The 16,973-nt window shown below is 46.1% G+C and overlaps 1 protein-coding gene across 1 annotated transcript in view; it reads left to right on the forward strand.

Moving 5' to 3' along the window:
* The first annotated feature begins 13,995 nt into the window (after positions 1 to 13,995).
* Positions 13,996 to 16,973, forward strand: part of LOXHD1 (lipoxygenase homology PLAT domains 1) — a 184,802-nt gene continuing 181,824 nt past the window's right edge. Inside the window, exon 1 of the mRNA XM_028749019.2 lies at positions 13,996 to 14,221. Coding sequence (XP_028604852.2) covers positions 14,179 to 14,221 — 43 coding nt within the window. The 5' untranslated portion in view covers positions 13,996 to 14,178. The remainder of the gene's footprint in view (positions 14,222 to 16,973) is intronic.

The following is a 16,973-nucleotide window of genomic DNA, read 5'->3' on the forward strand; positions in this document are numbered from 1 at the left end:
AACCATCTTGTCTATTCATGTGCATTCTATAGAAATGACATTTCTGGAGTGCTTATCTAGCCTTTACGTTCCCTCCCCCTCCAAATTGCTCCGGCGATGCAAGATGGTGATGAATTCAGGCAGAATCGATTTTGATTGCAGCTTTTCAGCACCACTTCCATTTCCAGGAACGGGGAACATTTTCTCTTTACAGCTGCTGGCGATAATCCTTTACCATTATCCCGACACACACAAAAAGGGAAATGCGAAGAATGGAAGGGATGACTCGACCGGCTTGCACAGTTAGATATGATTGCAACTGTGAAGTCAAAGAAGAGGGAAGGAAGAAATCCAGCAATTCTCTCAACTGGTGGCCTGATTCTGCCATCAACTGTGCCAGCAAAATGGGTCCCATTGTTTCATCTGTGTCTGCCAGCCCTGGTGATGTTGCTTGTGTTGTATTACGGACCATGGTGTTGAACTGATTAATAATAATAATAATAGCAATACTATATACTTGGATTAATTTATTGTTCTTACTTATTCCAAAAGAGCCCAAGGGAGCCATGCAACATAATAGTACAACCTAAATACAAACACATTTTCAGTATACATACACAACTTCCAAGCTGTTGAATGTACACTCCGTCAGTGGCTGTTGGGGAGGGGCACAGGGGTGGTTGCTCCGGGTGCAAAATTGTTAGGAAGCACAAAATTTCAACACCGGGTGCTGCCTCAATACAGCTATGTGCTTCCATTGCTGGGCTCCATTGAAAACGGCTTCTCCATGAGAACCAGGAAGTGACCTCTCCATACAATGAAATGACTCTTCTTATCTCTGCAGTTGCAATCTCCTGGGTGACGTAGATGCCGTTAGGCAGTTGAATGCGTATGTCACCCTGCCTCTGTGTGGCCCCGGGCACTGGCAACCCTCGCTACACCACTGCTCTCCTTTGATTACTAAGTGCCAGGGTGAACAGGGTATTTCCCCCCCGTACTAGGTGCCAGTAATGCCAAGCACAGATTATCACCAGCTTAGAACAACATCTGTGTCCATCTGGAGATAGTCCATCTCTTTATGGCGTTGGCCCTTGTGAATACCTCTCTTTTAGGGGAAGTGACATAACTCAGTGACGAACGCATCATTTGCATGCAAAAGGCCACACCTTCAATGGTATCCCAGCAGAGTGAAAAGATACTCCTACATCTGAGCAAGAACAGTCAATCTGAGCAGTGGAGATTTGGCCATTCCTGCAGCAATGCCATTCAGGACCCACCACCACGTGTATCTTGCCTTGATGCTGGCTCCTAGCAGGAAGAGGTGTACAGCTGGGAGTTTGCCGTGGGCCGACTAAGGCTTACTTATGTCACTCACTGTTCCTTCTAATCAAACCCAGTGTTGCTCTGCAGTACACAGATGTAAATTCATTTTGCTTTGCGTGGTTGCTGCAGTCACCTTGTATTGAATGAGGTCACTGAGAAGCTAGCCAGTTTCTCCCCCAACCTCCTGGTTTACACACACACACACACACACACACACACAGAGAGAGAGAGAGAGAGAGAGAGAGAGAGAGAGAGAGAGAGAGAAAGGGAAAGGGAAAGGGAAAGGGAAAGGGAAAGGGAAAGGGAAAGGGAAAGGGAGAGATATGCTTGGTAGCCATTGTTTTCAATTGATCAAAGATGCTGGTTATATTTCTTCATCTCATTCCACTCTCTCTCCTCTGTCATTTCTTCCAGGTGTGTTTTCATTCAGTGAAATGCTCTCAGCTTCTATCTGCCTTAGAAGGGCTTTCTGGAAAGGGAATATATATATACCGTATTTTTCGTCCCATAGGACGCTCCGTCCCATAGGACGCACCTAGTTTTTTGGGGGGGAAATAAAGGAATTTCCCCCCTTTATTTCCCCCCCAAAAGCAGGTTGGGGAAACCGAACCAGGTCGAGGAACAGCGGGATGGCGGCGCTGCGCCTCTCTACTGCCCCCCGAGCTTGTGGGGCTGGCCGATGTCTGTCCGGCACGCGGGGCGCTCTGCTTCAGGGCGTCCCGTCCACTGGGCGGCAGGCTGCTATCCGCAGCATGGGGAGCCCTGCAGAGAACTCCTGCAGGGCTCCCCATGCTGCGGATGTATGCCCGGCGCGAGGGACGCTCTGCTTCAGGGCGCCCTGCCCGCTGGGCGGCAGGCTGCTATCCGCAGCGTGGGGAGCCCTGCAGGGAACTCCTGCAGGGCTCCTCACGCTGTAGATATATGCCCGGCGCGAGGCAGAGCGCCCCGCCCGCCGGGCGGCAGGCTGAAGCAGAGTGCCCCGCCTGCCGGGCGGCAGGCTGCTATCCGCAGTGTGGGGAGCCCTGCGGGGAACTCCCACAGGGCTGCCTAGGCTGCGGACGTCTTCCTGAAGCGAAAGCCTGCATTCACCCCATAGGACGCACCCACACTTCCCCTTCATTTTTGGAGGGGAAAAAGTGCGTCCTATAGGGCGAAAAATACGGGGTATACACACACACACACACACACACACACACACACACACACACACACACTGCCCCTATCCTTCCCCCAGTTTATTGGGGGCTCAGGCTGCAGGAAGAGATGTTGAGATGCTACTGCAGCATTGGCAATGCAATAGCAATGTAAACAGTCCACACTGCACAGTAAGGAAAAGGGGGTGGGTGAGGAGAGAGAATCTGGAAAGCTGGATCGGTGGATTCTTTGCAAATAGTGCTTTTTAAAAACATCTGTATACCAAAACCTTTAAAACAGATCAAGGGCTTATGGCCAACTCTCAACCTGTGGTTAACTAGCAGTTCAAGGAATAAAAGGTGTAGCACAGCCCTATGAGAATGCTGGTTTACTGCTTTTAAAACAAAACAAAACAAAACCCAAAACAAAACAAAACACAAAACACCTCCCTTTTTTGGCTTTCTATTACTTAGAAATAGGAGGAGTTGCAGGATTTGAGTTTTGAACTTTGGCGTAAACTGGACCATTTCTGGGCACAATTCAAAGTGCCGGTTATGATATATAAATCCCTATATGGCTTGGCGCTGGCTACCTGAATGATAGCATATCCCTATGCGAACCTGCCTGGGTGCTAAGATCCTCAGATGAGCATCCTCTTTTGGTCCCATCAGCATCAGAAGCTGGGCTGGCAATGCTTCACTCACCAGTTGGCAGCCACACTGACTGCAGCATGATGACATCCTTACAATTTTATTATATAGTTCGATAGATATATGAACAATACATAATATCCACCCAATAAGGTTATAGAATTCCAATGCATGACATATAATGAATATATACTAAGCAGCAATAATAAAACTGTACAGTTGGAAGGGTTCCAAAGGGTCATCTAGTCCAGTAGGTCTTCTGTGAATGTGACTAACATACAACCCAATGTCACCCCAGCGAAACATTGCACAACTCAACCCATGTGAAATAGAGTCTCATAAGATAAATCGTTATCTTGGGTACAGCCACAAAACATAATACATATCTCTCTGTACAAAATTAGATCTTAATTCACAGAAAATGACAGACCCTCCCAGCTCTCACCTGCGATCTTTCCTTTCTTTTCCCACTTTCTGACCTTCAGAGATCTCCACTTCCCTGCTGATCATTCAGGATCCTTCCACCATATCTATCTGCCACTTGTATGGGGGGGGGGTGAAGTCCTTGTCGCCTAATGGCTCCTGCCAAAGGGAGAACATCAAACACATGACCTCAGACCCCACCACGAATGATCAGTTCAGGATTCAGAAGTATTTGAATCCCTAATGCACATCTTCATTTTTTGAACATTGACACCAACTCTGTTTCTTGGGAGTTCATCTGTATTTCCCCATTTCACTCAGGTGCATCTCTCTGGGTAGAATTGCACATCACATTGAGCTGCCTCTGCGCCACCAAAAATGGCACCTCTGTAGACCTTTCTCTCTCCCACTCCCCATCTAGAACATGTAGCAAATCCTTCCCCTTGTCCTAAGGTAAAGGGACCCCTGACCATTAGGTCCAGTTGTGACTGACTCTGGGGGTTGCGGTGCTCATCTTGCTTTATTGGCCGAGGGAGCCGGCGTACAGCTTCCGGGTCATGTGGCCAGCATGACTAAGCCACTTCTGGCGAACCAGAGCAGCGCACGGAAACGCCGTTTACCTTCCCACCGGAGCGGTACCTATTTATCTACTTGCACTTTGACGTGCTTTAGAACTGCTAGGTGGGCAGGAGCAGGGACCGAGCAACGGGAGCTCACCCCATCACGGGGATTTGAACCGCTGACCTTCTGATCGGGAAGTCCAAGGCTCTGTGGTTTAACCCACAGCGCCACCCACGTCCCACCCTCCCCTTGTCCTACCACCATCCTATTGTGGTTATATCCACTCTAGCCAATTCACGATGAGAAACATGCAGCACAATGACATTCAGAGGGCTTTTTTTTTTACAGCGCATTATGGAAAGGGACTGGGGAGAACTCAGCACCGACCTGCCATTTACAACAGCAGTCCTGTGATTAAAATCTGTTTTTCTGAAGCAGTTGAGGAGGAGGATACTCCACTCCAGGAGCCGCTTCAGTCCAATTTCTCTTATCTTCTCTTTTCAGGCCCCAATCAGGATGAAAAACGAGTGCTGGAGGTGAGCACTTTTCTGTCGCCCTCCTTTTGCTTGTTCTCTCTCTCTCTCTCTTGTTATTTTAAGACACCGGTATAGCAGTTCTTGGAGGTGTTTACTCTCCGATGCATACAAATTACTGAGCTGATTGGGCAATTATGATTAATCTAAAGGAGCAACGTTGACACGGTCTCTGAATTACCTTTTCCTAAAGTGGCAGATGAATATATGTGCATGAAAAATGAATCATCCTGGATCCTATCAGGATTCAAACCCACAGCAGCTCATCTGACTCCCAGTTTCCAAGGGATGCTAAATGGAGATTAGAGCTGCTACGTTTGCATGCTAATAGTAGAAGCACCCTGAGCCAAGATGGGCGAACTAAAGCGCTTGGTCTTAGAGGACAGCATTAATGCAGTGAGCATAATGGAAATGTAGTAGGATGGAGAGAAGCAGGGAGACACGGTTATCTCAGGATACAAACTCTATAGAAAGGACAGGGAAAGCAGTACTGTAGGTGGTGCCACTCTGTACATCAGTGAGGACATTGAGTCCCCAAGGGGGAAGAATCGTCCGCAGAATCATTGCACGTGATGATACCAGGGCCGAAAGGTCATTTAGTACAGTCATACCTTGGGTTACAGATGCTTCAGGTTACAGACTCCGCTAACCCAGAAATATTACCTTGGGTTAAGAAATGTGGCCCTCAGACAGAACATTTTCCCCACCCCTGTGATTAAAAGAAATACAAGTGGATAAAAACGAAGGGGTAGAATCTTCAGAAAAGGTGAAGAACACCACCACTACCACCACTTTATACCCCACCCATCTGGCTGGGTTTCCCCAGTCACTCTGGGTGGCTCCCAACAGAATATTTAAAACACGATAAAACATCAAACATCAAAAACCTCCCTAAACAGGGCTGCCTTCAGGTGTCTTCTAAAAGTCAGGTAGTTGTTTATTTCATTGACATCTGCTGGGAGGGTGTTCCACAGGGCGGTGCCACTACCGAGAAGGACCTCTGCCTCGTTCCCTGTAACCTCACTTCTCGCAGGGAGGGAACAGCCAGAAGGCCCTTGAAGCTGGACCTCAGTGTTCGGGCTGAGCAACGGGGATGGAGACGCTCCTTCAGGTATACAGGACCGAGGCCATTTAGGGTGATGAAGGTCAGCACCAACACTTTGAATTGTGCTCGGAAATGTACTGGGTACCAAAGTACCATATTTTTCGCTCTATAAGACGCACTTTCCCCCTCCTAAAAAGTAAGGGGAAATGTGTGTGCGTCTTATGGAGCGAATGCAGGCTGCGCAGCTTTCGCTGAAGCCAGGAGAGCAAGAGGGATCGGTGCACACCGATCCCTCTTGCTCTCCTGGCTTCGCTTCCCTGGAGAGGCACTGCACAACTTTCCCTCTCTGCGCAGAGAGAGGGAAGGCTGCACCGCGTCCCTTCAGCAAAGCAGGAGGAGAAACAGAGCCCCTACCATTTCTCCTCCCGCTTTGCTGGAGAGGTGCTGAGCAGAGAGGGAGAGAATATATTTTTTCTTGTTCTCCTCCTCTAAAACTAGGTGCGTCTTATGGTCTGGTGCGTCTCATAGAGCGAAAAATACGGTAGGTCTTTTAGGACCGGTGTTATATGGTCTCGGCGGCCACTCCCAGTCACCAGTCTAGCTCTGTTGCCTTAGACATGGAGTGAAGCAAAACAAGAAAGGTCTAGATCAGGTATCCTTTCAGAGATCAGGCCTGTTATTATGAACCTCAACTGGCTGTTAGGCCACCATGAGGACATGGTCTAAAAATAGCTTTTGACTATTGACACCTTTTGCATAATTTATTTATCAAGTGAAGTATTTAATGGTTCATGTCCGGTATCAGAAATGGATGTGCACCAGTTCTTGGCTGCCTCATAGAATTTTGCAGCTTGTTGAAAAGGGGAATACCTTTCTCAAAATATGCTCAAGAAAACCAGCAGGTTCTAACCAATTAAATATACTTTTTTTTTTTTTTTTGGTACCAGCTCATTTTTTTTCCATCAAGGGGTCACTGCACTCAAGTGGACAGCGTGTTAAACTTAGGCCTCAAAACCTCGGCTTCAAATTACCTCTGCAAATACCAGGAGGGGTCATTTGCTATCCAGATCTGAAACCCATCTGTGCGAAGTGAAATAATACATCTTAATTTCTAAACCAATAATCTTGCCTTGGTGGCACGTGCTCTAGGTACACCCTATAACCTTCGCTTTATGTTACCCAAGTAAAAGCCTTTCCAAAGTTGTTTAGCTCTAATGGATTGAGCTGTCTACACCATGTTGTTGTTGTTGTTGTTTAGTCGTGTCCGACTCTTCATGACCCCATGGACCAGAGCACACCAGGCACTTCTGTCTTCCACTGCCTCCCACAGTTTGGTCAAACTCATGCTGGTAGCTTCGAGAACACTATCCAACCATCTCGTCCTCTGTCATCCCCTTCTCCTTGTGCCCTCCATCTTTCCCAACATCAGGGTCTTTTCCAGGGAGTCTTCTCTTCTCACGAGGTGGCCAAAGTATTGGAGCCTCAGCTTCACGATCTGTCCTTCCAGTGAGCACTCAGGGCTGATTTCTTTAAGAATGGAGAGGTTTGATCTTCTTGCAGTCCATGGGACTCTCAAGAGTCTCCTCCAGCACCAGAATTCAAAAGCATCTATTCTTCAGCGATCAGCCTTCTTTATGGTCCAGTTCTCACTTCCATACATCACTAATGGTCTACACCATATCTAGCAGCAATAGCAAGTTCTTTATTGACCTCAAAGCAGAAAACAGAGAACCAGACACACACACACCTGCATGGTGCAAAATAAACCTTGATAAGCACTTTGGATGTTCTCTCTCTCTCTCTCTCACACACACACACAATCACAAGGTAGATTGTGTAGGCACAGTGGCATAGCAAGGTCAGATGGTACCCGGTGCGGAAAATTTCTTGTCACCTCCCCACTGAAATTATTAAAAGAAGGAAAAATAAGATACTTGCAGTAGGCAGCATTCTGTGAATTCAAGCTGCTTACACAGATATACACACCTGATAGGAGACAGATAAGTAACGTCACACAACCCAATCAGTTTCATAAGTGGACACTGTCTTACGTAAATTGGCTCAAAGGTTTTGAAATAGGTTATGAAACCTACTTCAGACAGAGCACAGCAAACCGAAAGAACAACAAAATTACAAAACCGAAACGGTAGCGAACCAGGAGGGCCTTGAGACTGCACAAAAGCTGAACAAACAGGCACGCTGCATTGAATTGCATCCCTAGTTGAGATCTGTCATTCCAGTATGTTGTAAAATCATACCAGGGTTCTAATACATTTATTTCTGCATCTGCTGCCCATTCCTATAACCTTTTATACGATGAGATCTTATGCACACACATCTGTGCCAAGCAGCTATTTCCCATTGCTTGATGCCTCTTCGCTAGAGTTCCTGACAGTTTGTTCCTGTTCGTTGTTGTGGCACTGATTGTATATTCTCATTTCCCCGTGGAAAGGGGAAGCAGTGACAAATCCAATGGGTATGATTGGGCTGACCCTGGAAGAGTACACCTCATGTGTGTTATGTACTGAGTTGAATAGGATCCAAAATGCAGCAGTCTGATTAGTCTTAGAACAATAGGATTCAGAATGCAGCAGTCTGATTGGTCCTAGAACAATGCAGCAGTATGATTGGTCCGTAGGAGCCACCCAATCCAGCTCCAGGTGGAAGTGAATCCACAACTTGATTGGCCTACAGGACAATCCAGGAATTAGCCAATCACGTGCAGCCCATTGTGTAAATAATGTATATAAAGCAGATATTGTGGGGGAAACTTCCATTCCTCCTCACCACTATGAGCTGAATAAAGAGCATGAAATCCACGCTCAACTCCAAGTATATTTCAATGTGCCTACCTAGAAATGAACTATAGCTGATTCCTGAATCTGGTGTCCTCCAGAAGTCGTGGACAACCTTCATCATCCTTGACCCTTGACTGTCCTGGCTGGGGTTGATGGGAGTTGTAGTCCAAAGCATTTGCAGGGCACCAGGTTGGGGAACACTGCTCAGCTCTCAATCATTGGTCAAAGCAATTTGTCCTGCTCTAAAATAGGAATCTTATTACTTTAATATTATGAATCTCAATGAATAACCCAATTTTCTGACATCTTTCCCCCCCTTCAGAATAAGAAAGGTTTTCTCCACGTTCTGGCAATGAACACTGGAGATTATGGTTCTGGGGAGCAGGTATAATGTCATAAGGACAAATTGTGTCCTTGTGGAAAGAATCAAACCTTCCATATGCATTTGCCTCTGTGTAGCCTTGATGATGTATCTAGTCAAAACTGGTTGACTTGGGCACGGAGGAAACCACCAATTATCTTTGTCCTTCTTCTTCAATGACAGACCTCCTTCTGTAACTAGTTTCCTGCCCCAAAAATTGCAGCGGAAGGTTTTTTTATTTATTTATAGTAAACCTATCTTCTCAGTTGTCATTTATTGTAAAGGTGACACCCTCAGCATAAGCCAGATGTGTCTTTATAAGGATAGCTTTTTTTTGAAATAATTTTTATTTGATTTTACAAGTATAAAATTATAACAAACAATCATCTACATCCACATTTAAAGATTCCTCTGAATCTCTGGACTTCCCACCTTCCCCTCCATGGGTCCTGTTGTTAACCTTTTCTACTGCATATTTTCCAGTAGTCCATATTTTATATAACTCCATTATCTCCATATTACTTGCTACATTACAAGTGTCCTTGCAATCTTGCTAATGTTTTCATCTGCTTACACTGGTCTCCAAGATAAATTACCATTTATTCCCCCCCCCCCCATTATTTGTTGAAGTTTTGGTCTTCTTTGTTCCTGAGCTTTCTGGTCAGTTTTGCCATTTTGGCATAGTCCAACAATTTAATTTGCCATTCTTCTCTGATAGGGATTTTATCTTCTTTCCATCTCTGAGATAATAACATCCGTGCGGCTGACGTCGCGTACATAAAAAGTCTTTTCTGCTCCCTTGGAATGTCTGCACCTACAATTGCTAATAGAAAAGCCTCTGGTTTTTTTTAAAAAAATAAAGGTTAATTTAAATATTTTTTAAAAAATTCATTATATCTCATTTCCCAGAATCCTTTTAATACTTTACAAGGCCACCACATATGCTGAAAGGTGCCTTCTTTTTCTTTACATTTCTAATAGAAATTTGTACCTGTCCAATACATTTTTGCTAACTTACTCGGAGTCAGATACCATCCGTACAAGGATAGCTTTCATAGAGTAAGGTTTGTTGATTTGCATCGTTAATCGCAGTGCAGTTTTACTATTTGGTTTTAATTCTACAGTGGTACCTCGGGTTAAGTACTTAATCGTTCCGGAGGTCCGTTCTTAACCTGAAACTGTTCTTAACCTGAAGCACCACTTTAGCTAATGTGGTTAGCTAACTTTAGCTCTTGCTGCTGCCGCGCCACCAGAGCACAATTTCTGTTCTCATCCTTCTGGGTTAGCGGAGTGTGTAACCTGAAGCGTATGTAACCTGAGGTACCACTGTATTTGAATCACCAGTCGTGTTTGGGAATACTAGGGATTTTCCAGTTTGGTATGTGACCTAGCTAGGCTTCTTGTGCTGGGCCCGGGGGTAACCCATGAAACGCAGTCCAGGACCAGTCCAGAATCTGAAGGTTCCTCTAGGAGTCAGTCCAACAGGGCCAAGGCAGGACACGAGGCAGGAAACCAGGCAAGGACAGATACAGGATCTCAGGCAGGGTCTGGCATATAGCAATGTTGCTCCCACAACCTGGGGTGGAGTCCGACAGCCTTTTATCTTTGTCAGGGTAACGGCCGGTCCTGATCCCCCGGCGACTCACCTCCCTGTCTCGCCTGAAGGTGAGCACTCCTCCTGCAAGTACTCAGGTCTCTACTTCTCTCAGACCTCAGTCTCTGCAGCTCGGGAGACGTTGGTGGGTTACTAGACCCAGGGGCCGCCTCAGCCTCCCCTGACCCAACTGGTAGTGGAGCGGCTGTAAGTGATGGCCCAGCTGAAGGCAACGAGGTCATCCCCGCATCTGGAGCCAGGGCAGGCTCAGGCCCCTGACTCGGCCCAGCTGGTGTTTGTTGCACGGGAACCTGTGCAGACTGGGGATCTTCAGAATCAGGCCCCAGACTTGGTTCAGATGATGCCTGAGGCAAAGGATCTGGTGCGGACTGAGTCTCCTCTGGTTCCGAGTCTGAGCCCGAGTCCCAGGCCATCACACTCCTAAATCTGGGATGGGGAGCCTGTGGTCCTCCAGGCATTGTTGAACTACAATTCCCATCAGCCCCAGTGAGCATGGCCAATGGGCAGGGGTGATGGGAGCTGCGGTCCAACATCTGAAGGGCCGCAACTTCCCCATTTCTGTAAGAATCCACGTCCCCCTTTTAGAGCTGCAATTTCCACAGTGGTTTAACAGTCGATGCCTCTTCCCAGGGAACTCTGGGAATTGTAGCTCTGTGAGAAAATAAGGGTCTCTTAAGAAACCACAGCTCCCAGAATTCTTTGGGCGAAGCCAGGGCTGTTTAAAGTGGCATCGCAGCATTTTACATGGACGGCGTGAATGGTGGCCTGAGGCAAAGTGTGAGAGTTGTTGGGATCTGAGAAGGCAAGAAAGGTTGAGAACTTGCGAGAGATTGAGTTTCTCTTTGTCAACGGCTCTGCTATAACCGTTACCTGATTAGCATATCGAGATTTAGCAGGCCCACATTTGAGAATGATTGGCTGCGCTTGAAGATTTGCGGGGTGTGTGTGTGTGTGTTGCAACTTGAACTCGAGACCTGCCAGTGTCAGAGATAGTGAGGGACCAAAAGAAGACTGTACAGAACGTGCCCTTTGTGTATTTGCTTGTCTTCTCCTTTTACAGCTCAGGTTCTTTCCTTATAGCTTCTGTTATCCCTCACCATTGGCCGTGCTGCCCGGGGCTGAGGAGAACAGCAGTGTGAAGCAAGAGTTGCAGAGCAGACCAGATGGCACAGATATTTAACTACTTTCCACCCCTCAGTTTGCTGACTGAGGCAGCTGCCTCACTCTGCCTCATGACCCCAGTGTGAAATATATGGAGGGCACCAGGTTGGGGAAGGATGCACCGGACTGACCTAGTGGAATTTCCCTCCGTGTCTTAATGCTTTGATATCATTAGGAGAGCTTTTTGCTTAGGTTCCCCATTAGCATAGCTGTCAACTTACAGATTTGAAAATAAGGGACCAGCAGCCTCAAAATAAGGGATCAGCAGCCAAAATAAGGGATTTTAGTCAACCAGCTCATTTCCTTTCCCCCATAACAGTCAATCGAAGGAGCCTCCAAAACAAATCCAAAAGCCCCCCCTCCCACGAGATTGCCGCCCGCCATTGTACTCAACCAGCTCCTTTCCTTTTCCCCCACCATGTGCCCCCGCTCCAGACAGACCTTTTCCCCGGCAAGGGTGAGTGGGCCGTCGATGACGTATCCATCCGATTCCGAGCACAGGTATGTTCAGCTTCTGAGCCCCTCTGAGCCAAAGGCAGAAAGCCCAGCCAGCAGCCAAACGAAGCCTCAAGCGGTGGTTCCCACAGTGCAGTAACCCAGCAAAGGGGATGCAGCAAGGAAAACCACATCACCTCTCCGCTGGGAAGCACTGAGCAAAGGCGAGTCCCCAGGCAACGCGGCCGGGCACAAGGCATGCAAGCTCCACCCCCCAATCGTTCTTAGACTCCTTATTGGGTGAGCAATGCAGCCAAGCAACACAGTTGGAGCCTCCCTCCTCCCTGGCCGGCAGGGAGGGAGGGAGAGGAGCTGCTTCCTTTGAAACCCGAGAAATTTAAGGGTCATCATCAATAAGGGACAGCAGTGGGACACGGCACTGGGATAAGGGACTTTCCCGCCAAATAAGGGACGGTTGACAGCTATGACCATTAGCGAAAGTAGCTACAAAGTGGTTAGTGTTGATTATAAAGAAGAGATGACACTAGCCCAAGATGAGGGACTTCAGGACCAGGGACTGAATGCGGCCCTCAAAACTGCTCTACCTGGCCCTTGGAATTCCCAGGCCACAATCCTCACTGGCTTTACTTCACCCCCTGAATGTTCTTGCCTGGCTAGAATGTGTATCCTTTAATTCTGCCAATGCATCTTCGTGGCCTGGATGGGGAACAACAACAACAACAACAACAACAACAACAACAACAACAATTTATTATTTACCCCACCCATCCCCAGCCACTCTGGGTGGCTCCCAACAGAACAACAACAACAATAACAAAACAACAACAAAGCAATAAAACATCAAACATTAAAAATTTCCCTAAACATGGCTGCAAGTCCCAGGCCGTGACTTTAAGCTGCAGGAAACAGGTAAGAGGTGTTCAGGAATTCATTAAAAATAATAATTTTATATGTTGTGTGTCTTTATTTCTCAATTTGACCCTTTTACATGTTTTTGTATGTGTTGTGGTTTTTTTATGCATTGTGACTGGCAGCTATTTTTATTGATCCTAGTCTAGTAATTATTTACTGTAATTGTTAAGTGTGAATTTCCGTTTCATTATTATTTGCTGACGTTTTGAGAGTCAATTTTATTGTGTGCTCTTACAACCTAATAAATCATTAGATATGACTTTCCTTGATACGAGTCATTCCATTTTAAAGTTATGTTTTATTATGACTTGTTGTATTGGATCGGATTATTATAAGGTGTGTGTTCTTTGTTGTATATTTTGTTGCCGTAAACGTCCTTGTGTGCAGTAATATAGAAAGGCGGTACACTGGTAACTCGGGTTAAGTACTTAATTCGTTCTGGAGGTCCGTTCTTAACCTGAAACTGTTCTTAACCTGAAGCACCACTTTAGCTAATGGGGCCTCCTGCTGCCGCCACACCGCTGGAGCACTATTTCTGTTCTCATCCTGAAGCAAAGTTCTTAACCCGAGGTACTATTTCTGGGTTAGCGGAGTCAGGTTACATACCTGAAGCGTATGTAACCTGAAGCGTATGTAACCTGAAGCGTATGTAACCCGAGGTACCACTGTATACAAACTAAAAGTGAAGAGTAAGGAAAGGGAGGGGTATAGGCAGAAGCAAGCCTAGTGTACAAAGGTAGAATTCACACTCATTGCCCTACCCACTTTTGCTTCTAGCCCCACCCACCACTGGTAAATGGCCCTCGAAAGCTTGCTCAGAAGAGAATGTGGCCCTTAGATTGAATGAGATTCCCCAGCCTTGACATAAAGCATAGAGGGTGAGACCCACAGGTGTCCCATTGATTCCCTTGATGATCAATTTTCTGCCTTCTCTCTCGTCTCCCCCTCTGGCAGAGGTCAGTAGGTCCTTTCTGGCTTCATATTTTTTTTAAGCACTCATTAAGTCTGACGGGGCTCTCGGCTGGCTGGCACAGTGCACTTAAATATCAGAAGTGAGAGCTGGTCTGCCTTGACTTCTTGCCGGTGTCAGTCAAAACTCATTTGACAACGGAGTCCTGTCTTGAGGAGCAAAGGCTGGTTGCTGGTTGTCCCTTGACCGCTCTTTTAATAAAACCGCTTGTTCAGAATCAGAGACCTGAATTAGGAGGGAAGACAAGACAATTTGCAATGTGGTGGAAAAGGAAACTTCTGTCTTCTCATTCGCAGACTGGTAGGACTTTGCTTTCATTGTGATGTGTGTTTTAGACCACAATGTAAATATTTAGAACCTAACCTATAAATTGTTTTAGCTGGTTTTAATCTTGTAACCTGACCTGGGACCTTACACTGAAGGGTGCAAAATACCACTACTGATGATGATGAAGATGAAGATGAAGATGAAGATGATGTGTGCTGTCAACCTGGGTTGTTTCTCAAACTAAGTAACACAGTTTGCTCTCTCAATGAATTTGCTAACTCTAATAGGACCAAAGAGCTCCCTGTTCTGTTCTAATAGCCCACTCCAAGGATGTTCAAATGCAATTCTGTATTTGGGACTTAGATGGGCAAAGGAGGAGTGGTTTATTATAGGAAGAAGGGTTTAAGGAAATAAGGAGTTTTGGTCTGAAGCTACCATCAGGATGGGCACGCCAGAAGAGATATAAAGAAGTGAAGAACTGAAGGAGATGTTGCTAGGAAGTCTAATATTGTTGCAGAGTTATTGTCGTGTTAGACTTGTTATTTGCCTATTCAGCAAAGGTTTCCAAGTGACGTACAACATTTAAAAACATAAACAAAAAAATCATTAAAACGTTAACAGATTATGACAAAACTTTGGCAAATCCCCCTTTGGATAGGAGTGGAGGTTAACAGCACAACCCTATTCATGTTTACTCAGAAATAAGTCCCATTTTGTTCAATATGGCTTACTCATGAACAAGTGTACTTAGAATTGCAGCCATAACGAGTTTGTGTCAGTTTTGATACTGAATATTCTTTGGCTATAACTTGAAAGTGTGAATATTTATGTTGTGAACTGCCCGGTGATCTTCGGATGAAGGATGGTATGCAAACTTTAACAACAACAACAACAACAACAACAACAACAACAGCAGGTATTTAGTTCCAGAAATTGATGACTAATTATTTCTCATTAGGAATCAACACTGGGCAGTATCTGACAACTGATTGTAATAAATAAACTTTTGTTGGATTTCATCCATTGATTGACCCAATCAGGGAATGTTCCCTTGGATGGGCCAGACCAGGCTCAGACTGTCATGTTTTGCCTCCAGAGGTAGAATAGGAATGTGCTGCCCCCCCTGCTGCTCCCCACCGAAGCCCCACTTAATGGGGTCACATAGCAGCTGCAACTTCCGGTAAAATCCTGCAAGGTCTTGCGGGAGCTGTCGTGAGATCTTGCATCAGCTCAGCAAGATCTCACGAGAGTTCTGTGAGATCTCGAGAGTTCTCGCTGGAAGCCGCCACTGCATGAACCCAGTGGTGGTGGCAGGGGTGGGCAGGGTCCACACTGAGAGCCAGTGTGGTGTAGTGGTTCAGAGAGGTGGACTCGTAATCTGGTGAACTGGGTTCGATTCCCCACTCCTCCACATGCAGCTGCCGGGTGACCTTGGGCCAGTCACACTTCTCTGAAGTCTCTCAGTCTCAGCCTCACTCACCTCACAGAGTGTTTGTTGTGGGGGAGGAAGGGAAAGGAGATTGTGAGCCACTTTGAGACTCCTTCAGGTAGTGATAAAGCAGGATATCAAATCCAAACTCTTCCTTGCGGGGGCACCAACCCATAGGATTCTGCCACTTGAGTTGGTTGCTTCAGTCTGCCTCATGAGTGGGTCAACCGTAGACCAGACAAGACAAACACCTGGATTTCAAATTATGGTGCTGAATTTTTATTTTGACGTTTGGATGACAGATTTTAGATGTTGGGTTTCAACATCAAAATCTGAATCATGAAATTTGATTATTGGGGCAAACCCGACTTCATGTCTAGGTGAAAAATACAACAGCCTTTTCTGCCTCATTGATTCCATGACTTGATTGTGTACTGCTTATTGTAAAAGCACCTAGTCTAGAGGTGAGTTGGAGAATGATTCATTCCAGAAGCTTCTTCAGCTTTGGAGAAGCAGATTTAAGATTTCACCAGGACCAGGACTGTGGCTGATGGGTTCTCCAGATATCCATGGGCTTTGGGCAGGGAGGTGACCCCATGCCTGATCACATGGCTGTTCTCAGTCCAATGATGGTGAAGGTCTTCTTTCAACTCGCATTACCATCAGCCTTTAGAATGGGAGTTGAGCATATGCTCTGGCCACTTGGAGAAAGACTCTGACACCAATTGGCAATGGCTCTCCAAGGCTTCCAGAAGGAGCTTTCTCCAGAGATTGACGTTGGGACCTCTGGCATGCAAGGCCAATTAGCAGTGGCTTGCCAAGTCAATATTGACCAACTAGGAGGGTCTGATTTGGCCCGTGTGGCCATTTCCTGCAAAACCATGCTCACCCATCATCTGACATCACTGTTCCCCGCTTCCGTCAGTGCCGGATTAACAACTAGGCAGAGTAGGCACTGGTTTATAGGCTCCCCACCTTTTAGGGGCCCCACGACAACAGATCAAAATAATATTGCATAATAGAATTGGTTTATTAAAATTGTTGGTTGGTAAAAAAATGTATTACCAACCAACAATTATCTAGGGGATAAGGGTTCATCAGTAAAGACCTGGTTATGTTTAGAATGATACTGCATAGGGAAATGTTCCCTGATACTAAGATGAGGGATTCTATGGAATACAGAGAGAGAATTGAGAAGAATAATGATCTGTTGTGACCTTGACGGAAGCGTACAATAGACGAGCCTTCTTGTGTTTTGGCTCATTTCCTCCCTTCCTTCTCCTCCTCCTTTTTCCTTTTTCTTTTTTCTTTCTCATAATGGCTTATGTTCTATGCCATGTACTTTGATATTTTTTG

This window comes from Podarcis muralis, chromosome 11 (assembly GCF_964188315.1).
Source record: "Podarcis muralis chromosome 11, rPodMur119.hap1.1, whole genome shotgun sequence".
NCBI lineage: Eukaryota > Metazoa > Chordata > Lepidosauria > Squamata > Lacertidae > Podarcis > Podarcis muralis.